Here is a 19,907-nt window from a genome sequence, read left to right as displayed (position 1 = left end):
TAAATTCCCTGGGATTGAGCTGTAAGTGAGAGTCAGATCGCTGGGATTGAGCTGTGAGTGAGAGTCAGATCGCTGGGATTGGTGTGAGAGTGAGAGTCAGATCACTGGGAGTGAGCTGTGAGTGAGGGTCATAACCCTGGGATTGAGCTGTGAGTGAGGGTCAGATCCCTGGGATTGAGCTGTGAGTGAGGGTCAGATCGCTGCTATTGAGCTGTGAATGAGTGTCAGATCGCTGGGATTGAGCTGTGAGTGAGGGTCAGAACCCTGGGATTGAGCTGTGAGTGAGGGTCAGATCCCTGGGATTGAGCTGTGAGTGAGGGTCAGATCCCTGGGATTGAGCTGTGAATGAGTGTCAGATCGCTGCGATTCAGCTGTGAGTGAGGGTCAGAACCCTGGGATTGAGCTGTGAGTGAGTGTCAGATCCCTGGGATTGAGCTGTGAGTGAGAGTCATATCCCCGAGTTTGAGCTGTGAGTGAGGGTCAGATCGCTGAGATTGAGCTGTGAGTGAGGGTTAAATCCCTGGGATTGAGCTGGGAGTGAGGGTTAAATCACTGGGATTAAGCTGTGAGTGAGGGTTAAAAGGACGATCAGATCGCTGGGATTGAGCTGTGAGTGAGGGTCAGATGGCTCAGATTGAGCTGTGAGTGAGGGTCAGATCGCTGAGATTGAGCTGTGAGTGAGGGTTAAATCCCTGGGATTGAGCTGGGAGTGAGTGTCAAATCACTGGGATTGAGCTGTGAGTGAGGGTTAAATCCCTGGGATTAAGCTGTGAGTGAGGGTTAAAATGACGATCAGATCGCTGGGATTGAGCTGTGAGTGAGGGTCAGATGGCTCAGATTGAGCTGTGAGTGGGGGTCAGATCGCTCAGATTGAGCTGTGAGTGAGGGTCAGATGGCTCAGATTGAGCTGTGAGTGGGGGTCAGATCGCTCAGATTGAGCTGTGAGTGAGGGTCAGATCCCTGGGATTGAGCTGTGAGTGAGGGTCAGATGGCTCAGATTGAGCTGTGAGTGAGGGTCAATTCGCTCAGAATGAGCTGTGAGTAAGGGTCAGATCGCTGGGATTGAGCTGTGAGTAAGGGTCAGATCACTGGGATTGAGCTGTGACTAAGGGTCAAATCGCTGGGATTGAGCTGTGAGTAAGGGTCAGATCGCTGGGATTGAGCTGAGTAAGGGTCAGATCACTGGGATTGAGCTGTGAGTAAGGGTCAGATCACTGGGATTGAGCTGTGAGTAAGGGTCAGATCGCTGGGATTGAACTGATTACGGGTCAAATCATTGACCTGAGTAACGTTCAGATCCCTGGGATTGAGCTGTGAGTGAGAGTCAGATCGCTGGGATTGGGGTGTGAGTGAGAGTCAGATCACTGGGATTGAGCTGTGAGTGAGGGTCATAACCCTGGGATTGAGCTGTGAGTGAGGGTCAGATCCCTGGGATTGAGCTGTGAGTGAGGGTCAGATCGCTGAGATTGAGCTGTGAGTGAGGGTCAGATCGCTGGGATTGAGCTGAGTGAGGGTCAGATCGCTGAGATTGAGCTGTGAGTGAGTATCATATCCCCGAGATTGAGCTGTGAGTGAGGGTCAGATCGCTGGGATTGAGCTGTGAGTGAGGGTCAGATCGCTGGGATTGAGCTGAGTGAGGGTTAAATCCCTGGGATTGAGATGGGAGTGAGGGTCAGATCGCTGTGATTGAGCTGAGAGTGTGAGTTAAATCCCTGGGATTAAGCTGTGAGTTAGGGTTAAATCACTGGGATTGAGCTGTGAGTGAGGGTCAGATCCCTGGGAGTGAGCTGTGAGTGAAGGTCAGATCGCTGGGATTGAGCTGTGATTGAGGGTCTGATCCCTGGGATTGAGCTGTGAGTGAGTATCATATCCCCGAGATTGAGCTGTGAGTGAGGGTCAGATCGCTGAGATTCAGCTGTGAGTGAGTGTCAGATCCCTGAGATTGAGCTGTAAGCGAGTGTCAGATCGCTGAGATTGTGCTATAATAATAATCTTTATTGTCACAATAGACTTACATTAACGCTGCAATGAAGTCTGTGAAAGTCGCCACCGTGATTGACGGTCCGATTGTTGAGATTGTGCAGAGAGTAAGGGTCAGATCACTGGGATTGAGCTGTGAGTGAGAGTCAGATCCCTGGGATTGAGCTGTGAGTGAGAGTCATATCCCCGAGATTGAGCTGTGAGTGAGGGTCAGATCGCTGGGATTGAGCTAAGAGTGATGGTTAAATCCCTGGGATTGAGCTGTGATTGAGGGCTCAATCTCTGGGATTGAGCTGTAAGCGAGGGTCAGATCGCTGACATTGAGCTATAATAATAATCTTTATTGTCACAAGTAGACTTACATTAATGCAGCAATGAAGTTCTGTGAAAATTTCCAAGTCGCCACTGTGAGTGAGGGGGTCCGATTGAGGTGAGAGTGAGGGTCGGATCACTGGGATTGAGCTTGAGTGAGGGTCAGATCGCTGGGATTGAGCTGTGAGTGAGGGTCAGATCGCTGAGATTCAGCTGTGAGTGAGGGTCTGATTGTTGAGATTGAGCTGTGAGTGAGGGTTAAATCCCTGGGATTGAACTGTGAGTGAGGGTTAAATCCCTGGGATTGAGCTGTGAGTGAGGGTAAAATCCCTGGGATTGAGCTGTAAACAAGGGTCAGATCGCTGAGATTGAGCTACAATAGTAATCTTTATTGTCACAAGTAGACTTACATTAACACTGCAATGAAGTTCTGTGAAAATCTCCAAGTCGCCACCGTGAATGAGGGAACGATTGTTGAGATTGAGCTCTGAGTAAGGGTCTGATCCCTGGGATTGAGCTGTGAGTAAGGGTCTGATCCCTGGGATTAATCTGTGAGTGTGGGTCCGATTGTTGAGGTTGAGCTGTGAGTAAGGGTCAGATCCCTGGGATTGAGCTGTGAGTGAGGGTCACATCGCTCAGATTGAGCTGTGAGTGAGGGTCAGATCGCTGGGATTGAGCTGTGAGTGAGGGTCAGATCGCTGGGATTGAGCTGTGAGTAAGGGTCAGATCGCTGGGACTGAGCTGAGTAAGGGTCACATCCTTGGGATTGAGCTGTGAGTGAGGGTTAATTCCCTGGGATTGAGCTGTGAGTAAGGGTCAGATCGCTCAGATTGAGCTCTGTGTGAGGGTCAGATTGCTGGGATGGAGCTGCGAGTAAGGGTCAGATCCCTGGGAGTGAGCTGTGAGTGAGGGTCAGATCCCTGGGATTGAGCAGTGAGTGAGGGTCAGATTGCTCAGATTGAGCTGTGAGTAAGGGTCAGATCGCTGGGACTGAGCTGAGTAAGGGTCACATCCTTGGGATTGAGCTGTGAGTGAGGGTTAATTCCCTGGGATTGAGCTGTGAGTAAGGGTCAGATCGCTCAGATTGAGCTGTGTGTGAGGGTCAGATTGCTGGGATGGAGCTGCGAGTAAGGGTCAGATCCCTGGGAGTGAGCTGTGAGTGAGGGTCAGATCCCTGGGATTGAGCAGTGAGTGAGGGTCAGATTGCTCAGATTGAGCTGTGAGTAAGTGCCAGATCGCTGGCATTGAGCTGTGAGTGAGGGTCAGGTACCTGGGAGTGAGCTGTGAGTGAGGGTCAGATCGCTGGGATTGAGCTGTGAGTGAGGGTCAGATCCCTGGGATTGAGCTGTGAGTGAGGGTCAGATCTCTGAGATTCACCTGTGAGTGAGGGTCAGATCACTGAGATTGAGCTGAGAGTGAGAGTTAAATCCCTGGGATTAAGCTGTGAGTTAGGGTTAAATCACTGGGATTGAGCTGTGAGTGAGGGTCAGATCCCTGGGAGTGAGCTGTGAGTGAGGGTCAGATCGCTGGGATTGAGCTGAGTGAGGGTTAAATCCCTGGGATTGAGATGGGAGTGAGGGTCAGATCGCTGTGATTGAGCTGAGAGTGTGAGTTAAATCCCTGGGATTAAGCTGTGAGTTAGGGTTAAATCACTGGGATTGAGCTGTGAGTGAGGGTCAGATCCCTGGGAGTGAGCTGTGAGTGAAGGTCAGATCGCTGGGATTGAGCTGTGATTGAGGGTCTGATCCCTGGGATTGAGCTGTGAGTGAGTATCATATCCCCGAGATTGAGCTGTGAGTGAGGGTCAGATCGCTGAGATTCAGCTGTGAGTGAGTGTCAGATCCCTGAGATTGAGCTGTAAGCGAGTGTCAGATCGCTGAGATTGTGCTATAATAATAATCTTTATTGTCACAATAGACTTACATTAACGCTGCAATGAAGTCTGTGAAAGTCGCCACCGTGAGTGACGGTCCGATTGTTGAGATTGTGCAGAGAGTAAGGGTCAGATCACTGGGATTGAGCTGTGAGTGAGAGTCAGATCCCTGGGATTGAGCTGTGAGTGAGAGTCATATCCCCGAGATTGAGCTGTGAGTGAGGGTCAGATCGCTGGGATTGAGCTAAGAGTGATGGTTAAATCCCTGGGATTGAGCTGTGATTGAGGGCTCAATCTCTGGGATTGAGCTGTAAGCGAGGGTCAGATCGCTGACATTGAGCTATAATAATAATCTTTATTGTCACAAGTAGACTTACATTAATGCAGCAATGAAGTTCTGTGAAAATTTCCAAGTCGCCACTGTGAGTGAGGGGGTCCGATTGAGGTGAGAGTGAGGGTCGGATCACTGGGATTGAGCTTGAGTGAGGGTCAGATCGCTGGGATTGAGCTGTGAGTGAGGTTCAGATCCCTGGAATTGAGCTGTGAGTGAGGGTCAGATCGCTGAGATTCAGCTGTGAGTGAGGGTCTGATTGTTGAGATTGAGCTGTGAGTGAGGGTTAAATCCCTGGGATTGAACTGTGAGTGAGGGTTAAATCCCTGGGATTGAGCTGTGAGTGAGGGTAAAATCCCTGGGATTGAGCTGTAAACAAGGGTCAGATCGCTGAGATTGAGCTACAATAGTAATCTTTATTGTCACAAGTAGACTTACATTAACACTGCAATGAAGTTCTGTGAAAATCTCCAAGTCGCCACCGTGAATGAGGGAACGATTGTTGAGATTGAGCTCTGAGTAAGGGTCTGATCCCTGGGATTGAGCTGTGAGTAAGGGTCTGATCCCTGGGATTAATCTGTGAGTGTGGGTCCGATTGTTGAGGTTGAGCTGTGAGTAAGGGTCAGATCCCTGGGATTGAGCTGTGAGTGAGGGTCACATCGCTCAGATTGAGCTGTGAGTGAGGGTCAGATCGCTGGGATTGAGCTGTGAGTGAGGGTCAGATCGCTGGGATTGAGCTGTGAGTAAGGGTCAGATCGCTGGGACTGAGCTGAGTAAGGGTCACATCCTTGGGATTGAGCTGTGAGTGAGGGTTAATTCCCTGGGATTGAGCAGTGAGTGAGGGTCAGATTGCTCAGATTGAGCTGTGAGTAAGGGTCAGATCGCTGGGACTGAGCTGAGTAAGGGTCACATCCTTGGGATTGAGCTGTGAGTGAGGGTTAATTCCCTGGGATTGAGCTGTGAGTAAGGGTCAGATCGCTCAGATTGAGCTGTGTGTGAGGGTCAGATTGCTGGGATGGAGCTGCGAGTAAGGGTCAGATCCCTGGGAGTGAGCTGTGAGTGAGGGTCAGATCCCTGGGATTGAGCAGTGAGTGAGGGTCAGATTGCTCAGATTGAGCTGTGAGTAAGTGCCAGATCGCTGGCATTGAGCTGTGAGTGAGGGTCAGGTACCTGGGAGTGAGCTGTGAGTGAGGGTCAGATCGCTGGGATTGAGCTGTGAGTGAGGGTCAGATCCCTGGGATTGAGCTGTGAGTGAGGGTCAGATCTCTGAGATTCACCTGTGAGTGAGGGTCAGATCACTGAGATTGAGCTGAGAGTGAGGGTCAGATCCCTGGGATTGAGGTGTAAGCGAGGGTCAGATCCCTGGGATTGAGCTGTGAGTAAGGGTCTGATCCCTGGGATTGAGCTGTGAGTAAGGGTCTGATCCCTGGGATTGATCTGTGAGTGTGGGTCCGATTGTTGAGATTGAGCTGTGAGTGAGGGTCAGATCACTGGGATTGAGCTGTGAGTGAGGGTCATATCCCTGGGAGTGAGCTGTGAATAAGGGTCTGATCCCTGGGATTGATCTGTGAGTGTGGGTCCGATTGTTGAGATTGAGCTGTGAGTGAGGGTCAGATCGCTGGGATTGAGCTGTGAGTGAGGGTCAGATCCCTGGGAGTGAGCTGTGAGTGAGGGTCAGATCGCTGGGATTGAGCTGTGAGTGAGGGTCAGATCCCTGGGAGTGAGCTGTGAGTGAGGGTCAGATCGCTGGGATTGAGCTGTGAGTGAGGGTCAGATCACTGGGATTGATCTGTGAGTGTGGGTCCGATTGTTGAGATTGAGCTGTGAGTGAGGGTCAGATCGCTGGGATTGAGCTGTGAGTGAGGGTCAGATCCCTGGGAGTGAGCTGTGAGTGAGGGTCAGATCGCTGGGATTGAGCTGTGAGTGAGGGTCAGATCCCTGGGAGTGAGCTGTGAGTGAGGGTCAGATCGCTGGGATTGAGCTGTGAGTGAGGGTCAGATCACTGGGATTGAGCTGTGAGTGAGGGTCAGATCCCTGGGATTGAGCTGTGAGTGAGTGTCATAAACCCGAGATTGAGCTGTTGAGTGAGGGTCAGATCGCTGGGATTGAGCTGTGAGTGAGGGTTAAATCCCTGGGATTGAGCTGGGAGTTATGGTCGGATCGCTGGGATTGAGCTGTGAGTAAGGGTTAAACACTGGGATTAAGCTGTGAGTGAGGGTTAAATCCCTCGGATTGAGCTGGGAGTGAGGGTCAGATCCCTGGGAGTGAGCTGTGAGTGAGGGTCAGATCGCTGGGATTGAGCTGTGAGTAAGGGTCAGATCGCTGAGATTGAGCTATAATAATAATCTTTATTGTCACAAGTCGACTTAGATTAACACTGCAATAATGTTCTGTGAAAATCTCCAAGTCGCCACCGTGAGTGATGGTCCGATTGTTGAGGTTGAGCTGTGAGTAAGGTTCAGATCCCTGGGAGTGAGCTGTGAGTGAGAGTCAGATCCCTGTGATTGAGCTGAGTGAGGGTCAGATCGCTGGGATTGAGCTGTGAGTGAGGGTCAGATCCCTTGATTGAGCTGTGAGTGAGGGTCAGAACCCTGAGATTGAGCTGTGAGTGAGGGCGATTGTTGAGATTGAGCTGTGCGTGAGGGTCAGATCGCTGGGACTGAGCTGTGAGTGAGGGTCAGATCCCTTGATTGAGATGTGAGTAAGGGTCAGATCCCTGAGATTGAGCTGTGAGTGAGGGTCATATCGCTGGGATTGAGCTGTGAGTGAGGGTCATATCGCTGGAATTGAGCTGTGAGTGAGGGTCATATCGCTGGAATTGAGCTGTGAATGAGGGTCAGATCGCTGAGATTGAGCTGTGAGTGAGGGTCAGCTCCCTGGGATTGAGCTGTGTGAGGGTCAGATTGCTGGGATTGAGCTGTGAGTGAGGGTCAGATCGCTGGGATTGAGCTGTGAGTGAGGGTCATATCGCTGCAATTGAGCTGTGAATGAGGGTCAGATCGCTGAGATTGAGCTGTGTGTGAGGGTCAGCTCCCTGGGATTGAGCTGTGTGAGGGTCAGATTGCTGGGATTGAGCTGTGAGTGAGGGTCAGATCGCTGGGATTGAGCTGTGAGTGAGGGTCATATCGCTGCAATTGAGCTGTGAGTGACTAAATTGGCTGAACCTGATGGATTGATTGTGTGGTGTGGAGGTGCGTTTTGATTGTTCCGCAGTGGACCATGTCTTCTCCATGTTGTACCTTTTCCTGTACACCTATCTGTAGAGTTGTTACTGAACAGTGTGAAAGCTGCCACTTGTTTTCTCCTTTACAGCTCATTCTTGACTTTCTCACCAGTCAGCGGCTCCTTTGAAGCAAACCCTCCATTTGGTGAAGAGCTGATGGAATCTATGGTCACACACATGGAGGTGAGGGTCAGAGGTGTTAGCCTGCACTGTCCAAATGGACCAGATGTAGGTCAAGGCTTGTATCAATGTCCAGTTAAAGTGTTTTGTTTAGAGTTTCAAGAACTTCAATAGCAAGTTGTATGGCCACGGATCTGATATCACTGGACAAAATGAGCAATTTCTATTTGGAGGTCAGATTATGGGTGGCACATTGTTGATGGGGAGAATTTTGTACAATTCTTATGAATTTCTGGGACGGGGACATAGGGGGAAAAAAAAGATTATGGGTGGCACAGTGGTTAGCACTGCTGCCTCACCGCCCTTGGGTGACTGTCGATGTGGTGTTTGCACACTCTCCCTGTATCTGCGTGGGTTTCCTCCGGGTGCTTCAGTTTCCTCCCGCAGTCCAAAGATGTGCCCATTAGGTGGATTGAACAAAGAACAATACAGCACAGGAACAGGCCCTTTGGCCCTCCAAGCCTATAACATGCTAAATTGCTCCTTAGTGTCCAAAGTATAGGTGGGGTTATGGGGTTAGGGTGGGGGCGTGGGCCTGGGTAGGGTGCTCTTTCCAGGGTCGGTGCAGACTCGATGGGCCGAATGGCCTCCTTCAGTTCTGTAGGAATTCCACGATGAGAATATTTTGGCTCTGATATTCATTGTGAAATCTTGCCTTTCGTCAAGTTTTATCACACAGTTTAACAATGGCATGCATTCTATATGACCAAAGGCTATCAAGCTCACGCACAGTTGCCCCAATTACTGGATCCACAGTCCAGTCACCAATTGAGGAAATGCATGTTAAAACTCCCTCTCCAAGCAATCAGACAAACACCAGGTGACCTCTTTGCTTTGATCTCATAGTTCTCTAGAAATATGCAAATAACATCTTGAAGGGAGTCAGTCCTCATTAGCATCTCTGGGATGCTGTTCTCACATCCAATCTCACTACCAGATACCTCATCAGGGTGGTTTCAAGCTGTGCCTAGCTAACGGCTCAAATAACCTATGCCCGAAATACTTGAAGATTGATTGAAGATTGAATCAGAACCTTTCTAAGTGAATTGAAGCCTTAGGCATAGAGCCTATCTTATACTCTGTGTTTTTAGCCTTGGATTAACTTTGTCGCCCTTTTCAGTACCATGCCAAGAGCCAGGATGGCCTATTTGAGGGGGGCAGGGAATGGGGCTGTGATGCAAGAATTGTTAGTGCACTATCAGTGACCACTCCATGACATTCCCCTTTCTGTAACCTTTAACCAATGCCCATCTATTTTCTACATGAAATCTTTGAACCTGTGTGTATGACTGCACACTTGTCTCCATTGAAGGACATGATGGAAAGAGAATTTTCAGCACCCCCAGGTGGAGTTTTAATATTTACTGTTTTTTGTATTGTATTCTAAAAATGGCATCCATTTTTCCAAATACATCATGGAAAGTATGTGATTACCATGAGGTTGCATTAACCAATGATAAGTTGCAATGGTGGACATATCACTTGCTCTCCTGGAGCAAGATAGGAGCATGACTGATAGGAGAGTGCCCTGAGATGTTGGATGTGCTGGGCACGGGGTCGGATTTTCATCTCGGAGGTGGGAATTGGGAGATGGGACTCATTCCGCTGTTGCAATCCCACCTCCCACAGGCTACAGGGAAACAGGATTTTCTAGCAGCCATGGCTTTGATTGGCCGAGGGTTGAACCTACCACTGGAGACAGCAGTACCAAGGCAGGGTCAGAAGTAGAATGATTCCAGAGTGGGCAAAATAAAAGGCCTGTCTCCATTCCCATTAAACACAGGCCTAGAAGGTTAAGATATATCAAGAATGCCTGACAATCAGTTTAAACCCCCTGCTCATCCTCACCCACATTCACCTTCATTCACCCTCACCACTTCTTCACACCCGCACCCATTATCCACTTTATGAACAGAACTCGCAAGCCCTATTCTAACAGTTGGAACCTGTTGAATAACCCAAAATATTCTCCAAGTAAACAGCTTCTTCAAACCAGCTGTGTAAAAATGATTAAGCAACTGGATTATAGTAAAGAGCCCATAAATTACCTGAATTTTGTTTTTTAAATTTTGAGTACCCAATTCATTTTTTCCAATTAAGGGGCAATTTAGCATGGCCAATCCACCTACCCTGCACATCTTTGGGTTATGGGGGCGAAACCCACGCAGACACAGGGAGAATGTGACAACTCCACACGGACAGTGACCCAGAGCCGGGATCGAACCTGGGACCTCGGCTCCGTGAGGCAACAGTGCTAACCATTGCACCACAGTGCTGCCCCTTTAAATTACCTGAATAAACATCTAGTCTCTTCAAACCAGCTTTGTAAACAGAGTCAGGCACTTGTAACACAATTAGACAATTGGATTGCAACCAAATCTTATAAAACATCCCAAGTAAAGAAACTGACCTCAGAACTATTTCAGCAGATGTCTGAAGTGAAAGCATAAAAGTAATGGGATAAGAAAATATGAGTAGGAGGCCATTCGGCTCTTTGAGCCTGCTTCACCATTCATTATGATCATGGCTGATCATCCAACTCAATAGTTTAATCCCGCCTTTCTCTCCTCCCCCCCCCCCTCCCCCCCCTCCCCCATATGCTTTGATCCCTTTCACCCCGAGCGCTATATCTAACTGCTTCATGAAAATATGCAATGTTTTGCCTTCAACTACTTTCTGTGGTCATCAATTTCACAGACTCACCACACTCTGGGTGAAGAAATTTCTCCTTATCTCGGTCCTAAATGGTTTACCCCATATCCTCAGACTGTGACCCCTGGTTTTGGATTCACCCACCATCGGGAACATCTTTCTTGCATCTACCCCATCAGTCCTGTTCGAATTTTATTGATTTCTATGAGATCCCCCTCATTCTTCTGAATTCCGCCGAATACAATCCTAACCGGCTCATTCTCTGCTCATACATATACCCACCATCCCAGGAATCAGCCTGGTAAACCTTCACTGCACTCCCTCTAGAGCAAGAAAATCCTTCCTCAGTTTAAAAAAAAATATTTTATTGAAAATTTTTGGTCAACCAACACAGTACATTGTGCATCCTTTACACAATATTATAACAACACAAATAACAATGACCTATTTTATAAACAGAAAATGAATAAATAATAAATAACAAAAATGAAAACTAACCCTAATTGGCAACTGCCTTATCACAAGTAACACTCTCCAAAAATATAATTTAACAGTCCAATATATAATTATCTGTAGCAACGACCTATACATATTATACAGTATATATTAACAACCCTGAGAGTCCTGCTGGTTCCTCCCCCCCCCCCCCCCCCCCTCCCGATCCTGGGCTGCTGCTGCTGCCTTTTTTCCATTCCATTTATCTTTCTGCGAGGTATTCGACGAACGGTTGCCACCGCCTGGTGAACCCTTGAGCCGACCCCCTTAGGACGAACTTAATCCGCTCTAGCTTTATAAACCCTGCCATGTCATTTATCCAGGTCTCCACCCCCGGGGGCTTGGCTTCTTTCCACATTAGCAATATCCTACGCCGGGCTACTAGGGACGCAAAGGCCAAAACATCGGCCTCTCTCGCCTCCTGCACTCCCGGCTCTTGTGCAACCCCAAATATAGCCAACCCCCAGCTTGGTTCGACCCGGACACCTACTAATTTTGAAAGCACCTTTGTCACCCCCATCCAAAACCCCTGTAGTGCCGGGCATGACCAAAACATATGGGTATGATTCGCTGGGCTTCTCGAGCACCTCGCACACCTATCCTCCACCCCAAAAAATTTACTGAGCCATGCTCCAGTCATATGCGCCCTGTGTAATACCTTAAACTGAATCAGGCTTAGCCTGGCACACGAGGACGACGAGTTTACCCTGCTTAGGGCATCTGCCCACAGCCCCTCCTCGATCTCCTCCCTCAGCTCTTCTTCCCATTTCCCTTTTAGTTCATCTACCATAGTCTCCCCTTCGTCCCTCATTTCCCTATATATATCTGACACCTTACCATCTCCCACCCATGTCTTTGAGATCACTCTGTCCTGCACCTCTTGTGTCGGGAGCTGCGGGAATTCCCTCACCTGTTGCCTCGCAAAAGCCCTCAGTTGCATATACCTGAATGCATTCCCTTGGGGCAACCCATATTTCTCGGTCAGCGCTCCCAGACTCGCGAACTTCTCATCCACAAACAGATCTTTCAGTTGCGTTATTCCTGCTCTTTGCCACATTCCATATCCCCTATCCATTCCCCCCCGGGGCAAACCTATGGTTGTTTCTTATCGGGGACGCCCCCAAGGCTCCAGTCTTTCCCCTATGCCGTCTCCACTGTCCCCAAATCTTCAGTGTAGCCACCACCACCGGGCTTGTGGTGTAGTTCCTCGGTGAGAACGGCAATGGGGCTGTCACCATAGCCTGTAGGCTAGTCCCCCTACAGGACGCCCTCTCTAATCTCTTCCACGCCGCTCCCTCCTCCTCCGATCCACTTACTCACCATTGAAATATTAGAGGCCCAATAATACTCACTTAGGCTCGGTAGTGCCAGCACCCCCCTATCCCTGCTACGCTGTAAGAATCCCTTCCTCACTCTCGGGGTCTTCCCGGCCCACACAAAACCCATGATGCACTTTTCAATCCTTTTAAAAAAAGCCTTCGTGATCACCACCGGGAGGCACTGAAACACAAAGAGGAATCTCGGGAGGACCACCATCTTAACCGCCTGCACCCTCCCTGTCAGTGACAGGGATACCATATCCCATCTCTTGAAATCCTCCTCCATTTGTTCCACCAACCGCGTTAAATTTAACCTATGCAATGTGCCCCAATTCTTGGCTATCTGGATCCCCAGGTAACGAAAGTCCCTTGTTACCTTCCTCAACGGTAGGTCCTCTATTTCTCTACTCTGCTCCCCTGGATGCACCACAAACAACTCACTTTTCCCCATGTTCAATTTATACCCTGAAAAATCCCCAAACTCCCCAAGTATCCGCATTATTTCTGGCATCCCCTCCGCCGGGTCTGCCACATATAGTAACAAATCGTCCGCATACAAAGATACCCGGTGTTCTTCTCCTCCTCTAAGTACTCCCCTCCACTTCTTGGAACCCCTCAACGCTATCGCCAGGGGCTCAATCGCCAGTGCAAACAATAATGGGGACAGAGGGCATCCCTGCCTTGTCCCTCTATGGGGCCGAAAATATGCAGATCCCCGTCCATTCGTGACCACGCTCGCCATCGGGGCCCTATACAACAGCTGCACCCATCTAACATACCCCTCTCCAAAACCAAATCTCCTCAACACCTCCCACAAATAATCCCACTCCACTCTATCAAATGCTTTCTCTGCATCCATCGCCACTACTATCTCCGTTTCCCCCTCTGGTGGGGGCATCATCATTACCCCTAAAAGCCTCCGTATATTCGTGTTCAGCTGTCTCCCCTTCACAAACCCAGTTTGGTCCTCGTGGACCACCCCCGGGACACATTCCTCTATTCTCATTGCCATTACCTTGGCCAGGAGCTTGGCATCTACATTTAGGAGGGAAATAGGTCTATAGGACCCGCATTGTAGCGGGTCCTTTTCCTTCTTTAAGAGAAGCGATATCGTTGCTTCAGACATAGTCGGGGGCAGTTGTCCCCTTTCCTTTGCCTCATTAAAGGTCCTCGTCAATACCGGGGCGAGCAAGTCCACATATTTTCTATAGGATTCGACTGGGAATCCATCCGGTCCCGGGGCCTTTCCCGCCTGCATGCTCCTAATTCCTTTCACCACTTCTTCTACCTCGATCTGTGCTCCCAGTCCCACCCTTTCCTGCTCTTCCACCTTGGGAAATTCCAGCCGATCCAAAAAGCCCATCATTCTCTCCCTCCCATCCGGGGGTTGAGCTTCATATAATTTTTTATAAAATGTCTTGAACACTCCATTCACGCTCCCCGCTCCATCTCTCCTTCCTCATCCCTCACTCCCCCTATTTCCCTCGCTGCTCCCCTTTTCCTCAATTGGTGTGCCAGCAACCTGCTCGCCTTCTCCCCATATTCGTACTGTACACCCTGTGCCTTCCTCCATTGTGCCTCTGCAGTGCCCGTAGTCAGCAAGTCAAATTCTACATGTAGCCTTTGCCTTTCCCTGTACAGTCCCTCCTCCGGTGCTTCCGCATATTGTCTGTCCACCCTCAAAAGTTCTTGCAGCAACCGCTCCCATTCCTTACTCTCCTGCTTCCCTTTATGTACCCTTATTGATATCAGCTCCCCTCTAACCACCGCCTTCAGCGCCTCCCAGACCGCTCCCACCTGGACCTCCCCATTATCATTGAGTTCCAAGTACTTTTCAATGCACCCCCTCACCCTTAGACACACACCCTCATCTGCCATTAGTCCCATGTCCATTCTCCAGGGTGGGCGCCCTCCTGTTTCCTCCCCTATCTCCAAGTCTACCCAGTGTGGAGCGTGATCCGAAATGGCTATAGCCGTATACTCCGTTCCCCTCACCTTCGGGATCAACGCCCTTCCCAGCACAAAAAAGTCTATTCGCGAGTAGACTTTATGGACATAGGAGAAAAACGAGAACTCCTTACTCCTAGGTCTGCTAAATCTCCACGGGTCTACACCTCCCATCTGCTCCATAAAATCTTTAAGTACCTTGGCTGCTGCCGGCCTCCTTCCAGTCCTGGACTTCGACCTATCCAGCCCTGGTTCCAACACCGTATTAAAATCTATCCCCATTATCAGCTTTCCCATCTCTAGGTCCGGAATGCGTCCTAGCATCCGCCTCATAAAATTGGCATCATCCCAGTTCGGGGCATATACGTTTACCAAAACCACCGTCTCCACCTGTAGTTTGCCACTCACCATCACGTATCTGCCCCCGTTATCCGCCACTATAGTCTTTGCCTCGAACATTACCCGCTTCCCCACTAATATAGCCACCCCCCTGTTTTTCGCATCTAGCCCCGAATGGAACACCTGCCCCACCCATCCTTTGCGTAGCCTAACCTGGTCTATCAGTTTCAGGTGTGTTTCCTGTAACATAACCACATCTGCCTTAAGTTTCTTAAGATGTGCGAGTACCTGTGCCCTCTTTATCGGCCCGTTCAGCCCTCTCACGTTCCACGTGATCAGCCAGGTTGGGGGGCTTTTTACCCCCCCCCCCCCTTGTCGATTAGCCATCCCCTTTTTCCAGCTCCTCACCCGGTTCCCACGCAGATATCCCCCAGGCGGTGCCCCCCCGCCCATCCCCTCCCATACCAGCTCCCCCCTCTCCCCAGCAGCAGCAACCCAGTAATTCCCCCCTCCCACCCCCCCGCTAGATCCCCCGCTAGCGTAATTACTCCCCCCATGTTGCTCCCAGAAGTCAGCAAACTCTGGCCGACCTCGGCTTCCCCCCGTGACCTCGGCTCGCACCGTGCGACGCCCACTCCTTCCTGCTTCTCTATTCCCGCCATGATTATCATAGCGCGGGAACCAAGCCCGCGCTTCTCCCTTGGCCCTGCCCCCAATGGCCAACGCCCCATCTCCTCCACCTCCCCTCCTCCCCCATCACCACCTGTGGAAGAGAGAAAAGTTACCACATCGCAGGATTAGTACATAAAACTCCTCTTTCCCCCCTTTTTAACCCCACATTCGCCCCACCACTTTGTTCAAACGTTCTTTTTAATAACCCGCTCATTCCAGTTTTTCTTCCACAATAAAAGTCCACGCTTCATCCGCCGTCTCAAAGTAGTGGTGCCTTCCTCGATATGTGACCCACAGTCTTGCCGGTTGCAGCATTCCAAATTTTATCTTCTTTTTGTGAAGCACCGCCTTGGCCCGATTAAAGCTCGCCCTCCTTCTCGCCACCTCCGCACACCAGTCTTGATAAATGCGGATCACCGCGTTCTCCCATTTACTGCTCCGAGTTTTCTTTGCCCATCTAAGGACCATTTCTTTATCCTGAAAATGGAGGAATCTCACCACTATGGCTCTGGGAATTTCTCCTGCTCTCGGTCCTCGCGCCATCACTCGGTATACTCCCTCCACCTCCAACGGACCCGCCGGGGCCTCCACTCCCATTAACGAGTGCAGCATCGTGCTCACATATGCCCCGACGTCCGCTCCCTCCACACCTTCAGGAAAACCAAGAATCCTCAGGTTGTTCCTCCTTGCATTGTTCTCCAGTGCCTCCAACCTTTCCACACATCGTTTCTGATGTGCCTCATGCATCTCCGTCTTCACCACCAGGCCCTGTATGTCGTCCTCATTCTCGGCTGCCTTTGCCTTCACGACCCGAAGCTCCCGCTCCTGGGTCTTTTGTTCCTCCTTTAGCCCTTCGATCGCCTGTAGTATCGGGGCCAACAGCTCTTTCTTCATTTCCTTTTTGAGCTCTTCCACACAGCATTTCAAGAACTCTTGTTGTTCAGGGCCCCATGTTAAACTGCCACCTTCCGACGCCATCTTGGTTTTTGCTTGCCTTCCTTGCCGCTGTTCTAAAGGATCCACTGCAATCCGGCCACTTTCTCCTCCTTTTTTCATCCGTATCCAGGGGGGGATTCCCTTCTGGTTTACCGCACAGTGTTTTTAGCCGTCAAAATTGCCGTTGGGGCTCCTATCAAGAGCACAAAAGTCCGTTTCACCGGGAGCTGCCGAAACGTGCGACTCAGCTGGTCATCGCCGCACCCGGAAGTCATCCTTCCTCAGTTAAGGAGACCAAAACTGCACACAGTATTCCATGTGTGGCCTCACCAAGGTCCTGTATAATTGCAGCAACATTTACATATTGTTATCATATAGGCTACCTTCAATAATGTTAAATGTACTCTACCTTTTTATTTATTAGATGAACCTTTTAACTGATTGGAAGATGTTACCACATTTACAGTGTTGATCTTTTACTTGACAGCTTGCTAATTGGGAATTAGTAACAATCTGACAAATACATTGGGTCCGATTCTCCGGCCCCCTCCGCACCATGTATTTTCCAGAGCCAGATCGCAATTGGCTGCTGGTGGGAATATCCGGTCCTACCGATGTCTATGGTGTTTTGCTTGGCTTGTCCGTCCCGCTGCCGGTGTGGGGGGTGGCCTTCGGCCAGACTGGAAGGTCCTGCCAGTAGGAAAGGCCAGAAAATCCCCCCATTGTTTTATGTGTAGTTACAACTTCCAATCACAGCAAGTCCATAAACCACCTGAATGAACACGGGTACAACACATGCTACATGACAAACTGTAAAGGAGGTAAAACCAGTTCACTTACCTTTTAAATTCTTCCCGCCTCCTATCCATGGTTCGCATCTCAATATAGCTGCTGTAAAACATTGTGCAATCATCAGCGAACCTCTGATCTTATGATGAAAGGAAGGTCATTGATGAAACGAGTAACTCACCTCTTCACTGCCCAAAGCCTGTCCACCATCTGCAAGACACAAGTCAGGTGTGTGATTGAATACTCTGGGATGAGTGCAGCTCCAACAACATTCAAGAAGCGCAACATCACCCATAATAAAGCAGTCCGATTGATTGCTCCTCCTTCCGCAAACATTCACTCCCTCCACCACCGATGCATAGTGGCAGCCATGTGCACCATCTACAAAATGCACTGCAGGAACTCACCAAGGCTCCTTATTGAGCACCTTCCAAATCCATGACAATTATCATCTAAAAGGACAAGGGCAGCAGATACCTGGGAACAACACCATCTGGAAGTTCCGCCCCCCTCCCCCCAAGTCACTCATCACCCTGACTTCGAAAAAGATTGCTGTTCCTTCACTCTTATTGGATCAAAATCCTGGAACTCCATTCCTAACGACACTGTGGGTCTACCTACACCACATGGACTGCAGCGGTTCAAGAAGGCAGCTCACCACCACCTCTCATTAGCAATTTGGGATGGGCAACAAATGCTGGCCTAGCCGGCGAAGCCCACACGCCATAAATGAATAATAATTTAAAAACCCCCAACAGGGCAGCACGTTGGCGCAGTTGGTTAGCCAACTTGCCTCACGGCGCCGAGGTCCCAGGTTCGATCCCGGCTCTGGGTCACTGTCCGTGTCTAGTTTGCACATTCTTCCCGTGTTTGCTTGGGTTTCGCCCCCACAACCCAAAGATGTGCAGGCTAGGTGGATTGGCCACGCTAAATTGCCCCTGAATTGGAAACAATGGATTGGGTATTCTAAATGTATATTAAAAAAACAGCTGCGAAAGCCCCGGGACAATTAAAATATGTAATCTGGGCGGGCTCTTAACAAGTTAACAACAAAGTTGTTTTTTTCAATATTTTTATTCTCCTTTTTCACATTTTCTCGCAAATTTACACCCACCAACAATAAACAATAATCAATAATGAATGTAATGTCAATCCTCATATCAATGACAACGATCCCATCCTCCCACCAAACTCCAAACATTAGCCCGCATGTTAACATAAACAAATGACAAACTGGAATAAGGAATCACCCATAGTCACCATTACCGCATACAGTCCCCCCTCCTAATGTTCGATGTAATCCAATTCTCGAAAGTGCATAATGAATAACGCCCATGAATTGTAGACCCCTGCATCCTTCCCCTCAGTTCAAATATGAACTTCTCAAGAGTCAAGAATTCCAGCAATTCCCCCCGCCACGCCAGGGCACAGGGTGGAGAGGTTGATCTCCATCCCAACAGGATCCACCTTCAGGCGATCAATGAGGCGAAGGCTACAACATCTGCCTCCGTTTCCAACCCCGGCTGGTCAGGCACCCCGAATATGGCCTCCCGATGGCCCGGGTCCAGTTTCACGTGTGCCACTTTAGAGATTACCCTAAAAACCTCCTTCCAGTAATCCTCCAGCTTTGGACATGACCAAAACATATGAACATGGTTTGCGGCACAAACGTTCACACACATCATCTACCCCCTCAAAGAACCGGCTCATCCTCGCCCTTGTGAGGTGCGCTCTATATACCGCCTTCAGCTGTATCAGCCCCAACCTCGCACATGAGGTGGAGGCGTTCACCCTCCGGAGCACCTCACACCAGAACCCCTCCTCCCTACCCTCTCCCAACTCTTCCTCCCACTTTGCCTTGATCCCTTCCAGCGGCTCCTTCTCCTCCAAAATAGCCTCGTAAACCGCCAATACTACCCCCTTCTCCAGTCCCCCTATCGTCAGCCCCTCCTCCAGCAATGTGGAAGCCGGCTCTACTGGGACATTCTGTATCTCTTTTCTGGCAAAGTCTCGAACCTGCATGTATCAAAATATTTCCCCCTGCTCCAGCCCATACTTCGCTCCCAGCTCCTTCAATCCTGCAAACCGACCCCCAAGAAACACATCTTTTACTGTCCTAATTCCTTCCTCCTTCCATCTCTGAAAATTTCCATCCCACTTCCCTGGCTCAAATATATGGTTCCCCCGAATCAGCATTTCCCTTGACCTTGCCCCCAACCCGAAGTGCTGGCGAAACTGCCTCCAAATTCTCAATGAAGCTATTACTACCGGACTCCGAGTATTTCCCCGGGGCCGTCGGGTGCGGCGCTGTCGCTAGCGCCTTCAATCCCAACCCCCTACACAAACTCCTCCATTCTGACCCATTGGGAGTCAACCCCTCTGACCCAGCTCCGTATCTTAAGTTCACAATAAAGTTAAGTGAGTTATTAACAGGAGTGGATCTGGTCTCCAACCCTGCCCTTTCCCACACTGTGTTAGATGGTATTGCTGCCACACCCCACTTCGCCTTTTTTCTCATTCTGCCTACCTCCGGTTGGTCCTGTTTTGAATTTGCAGATTTCGCCATGTGGGTTCAGATGTTGCAGGTTATTTTTCTGCATTTCAGCAAACCTACTAATTTGAGATGGAGACTTGGTGTTTAATAAGAAATCTACCCACAATGTGGTGTATTTTGGGAAGTTAGCATTGGCAGGGGAGCCTACTACTAGTAATTGTCCCTGAACGTTCAGAGATGAGTAAGAAGCCTTACAACACCAGGTTAAGTCCAACAGGTTTATTTGGAATCACTAGCTTTCACTTGATGAGCACTCACCTGATGAAGGAGCTGCACTCCGAAAGCTGGTGATTCCAAATAAACCT

General features: G+C 49.7%; 1 protein-coding gene across 4 annotated transcripts in view; it reads left to right on the top strand.

The window, feature by feature from the left end:
• pcif1 (phosphorylated CTD interacting factor 1) overlaps nucleotides 1-19,907 on the top strand; it is a 295,713-nt gene that overhangs the window by 246,527 nt on the left and 29,279 nt on the right. For 3 of the 4 annotated variants that reach the window (XM_072514490.1, XM_072514491.1, XM_072514492.1), the window contains exon 14: nucleotides 7,809-7,902. The exons of the other annotated variant lie outside the window; for it this stretch is intronic. In XM_072514490.1, the coding sequence (XP_072370591.1) occupies nucleotides 7,809-7,902 (94 nt within the window). The remainder of the gene's footprint in view (nucleotides 1-7,808; nucleotides 7,903-19,907) is intronic. 4 annotated transcript variants of the gene reach the window in all.

This window comes from Scyliorhinus torazame, chromosome 8 (genome assembly GCF_047496885.1).
Source record: "Scyliorhinus torazame isolate Kashiwa2021f chromosome 8, sScyTor2.1, whole genome shotgun sequence".
NCBI lineage: Eukaryota > Metazoa > Chordata > Chondrichthyes > Carcharhiniformes > Scyliorhinidae > Scyliorhinus > Scyliorhinus torazame.
The sequence above is the reverse complement of the archived record's forward strand: the minus strand, read 5'-3'. Positions and strand labels throughout refer to the sequence as shown.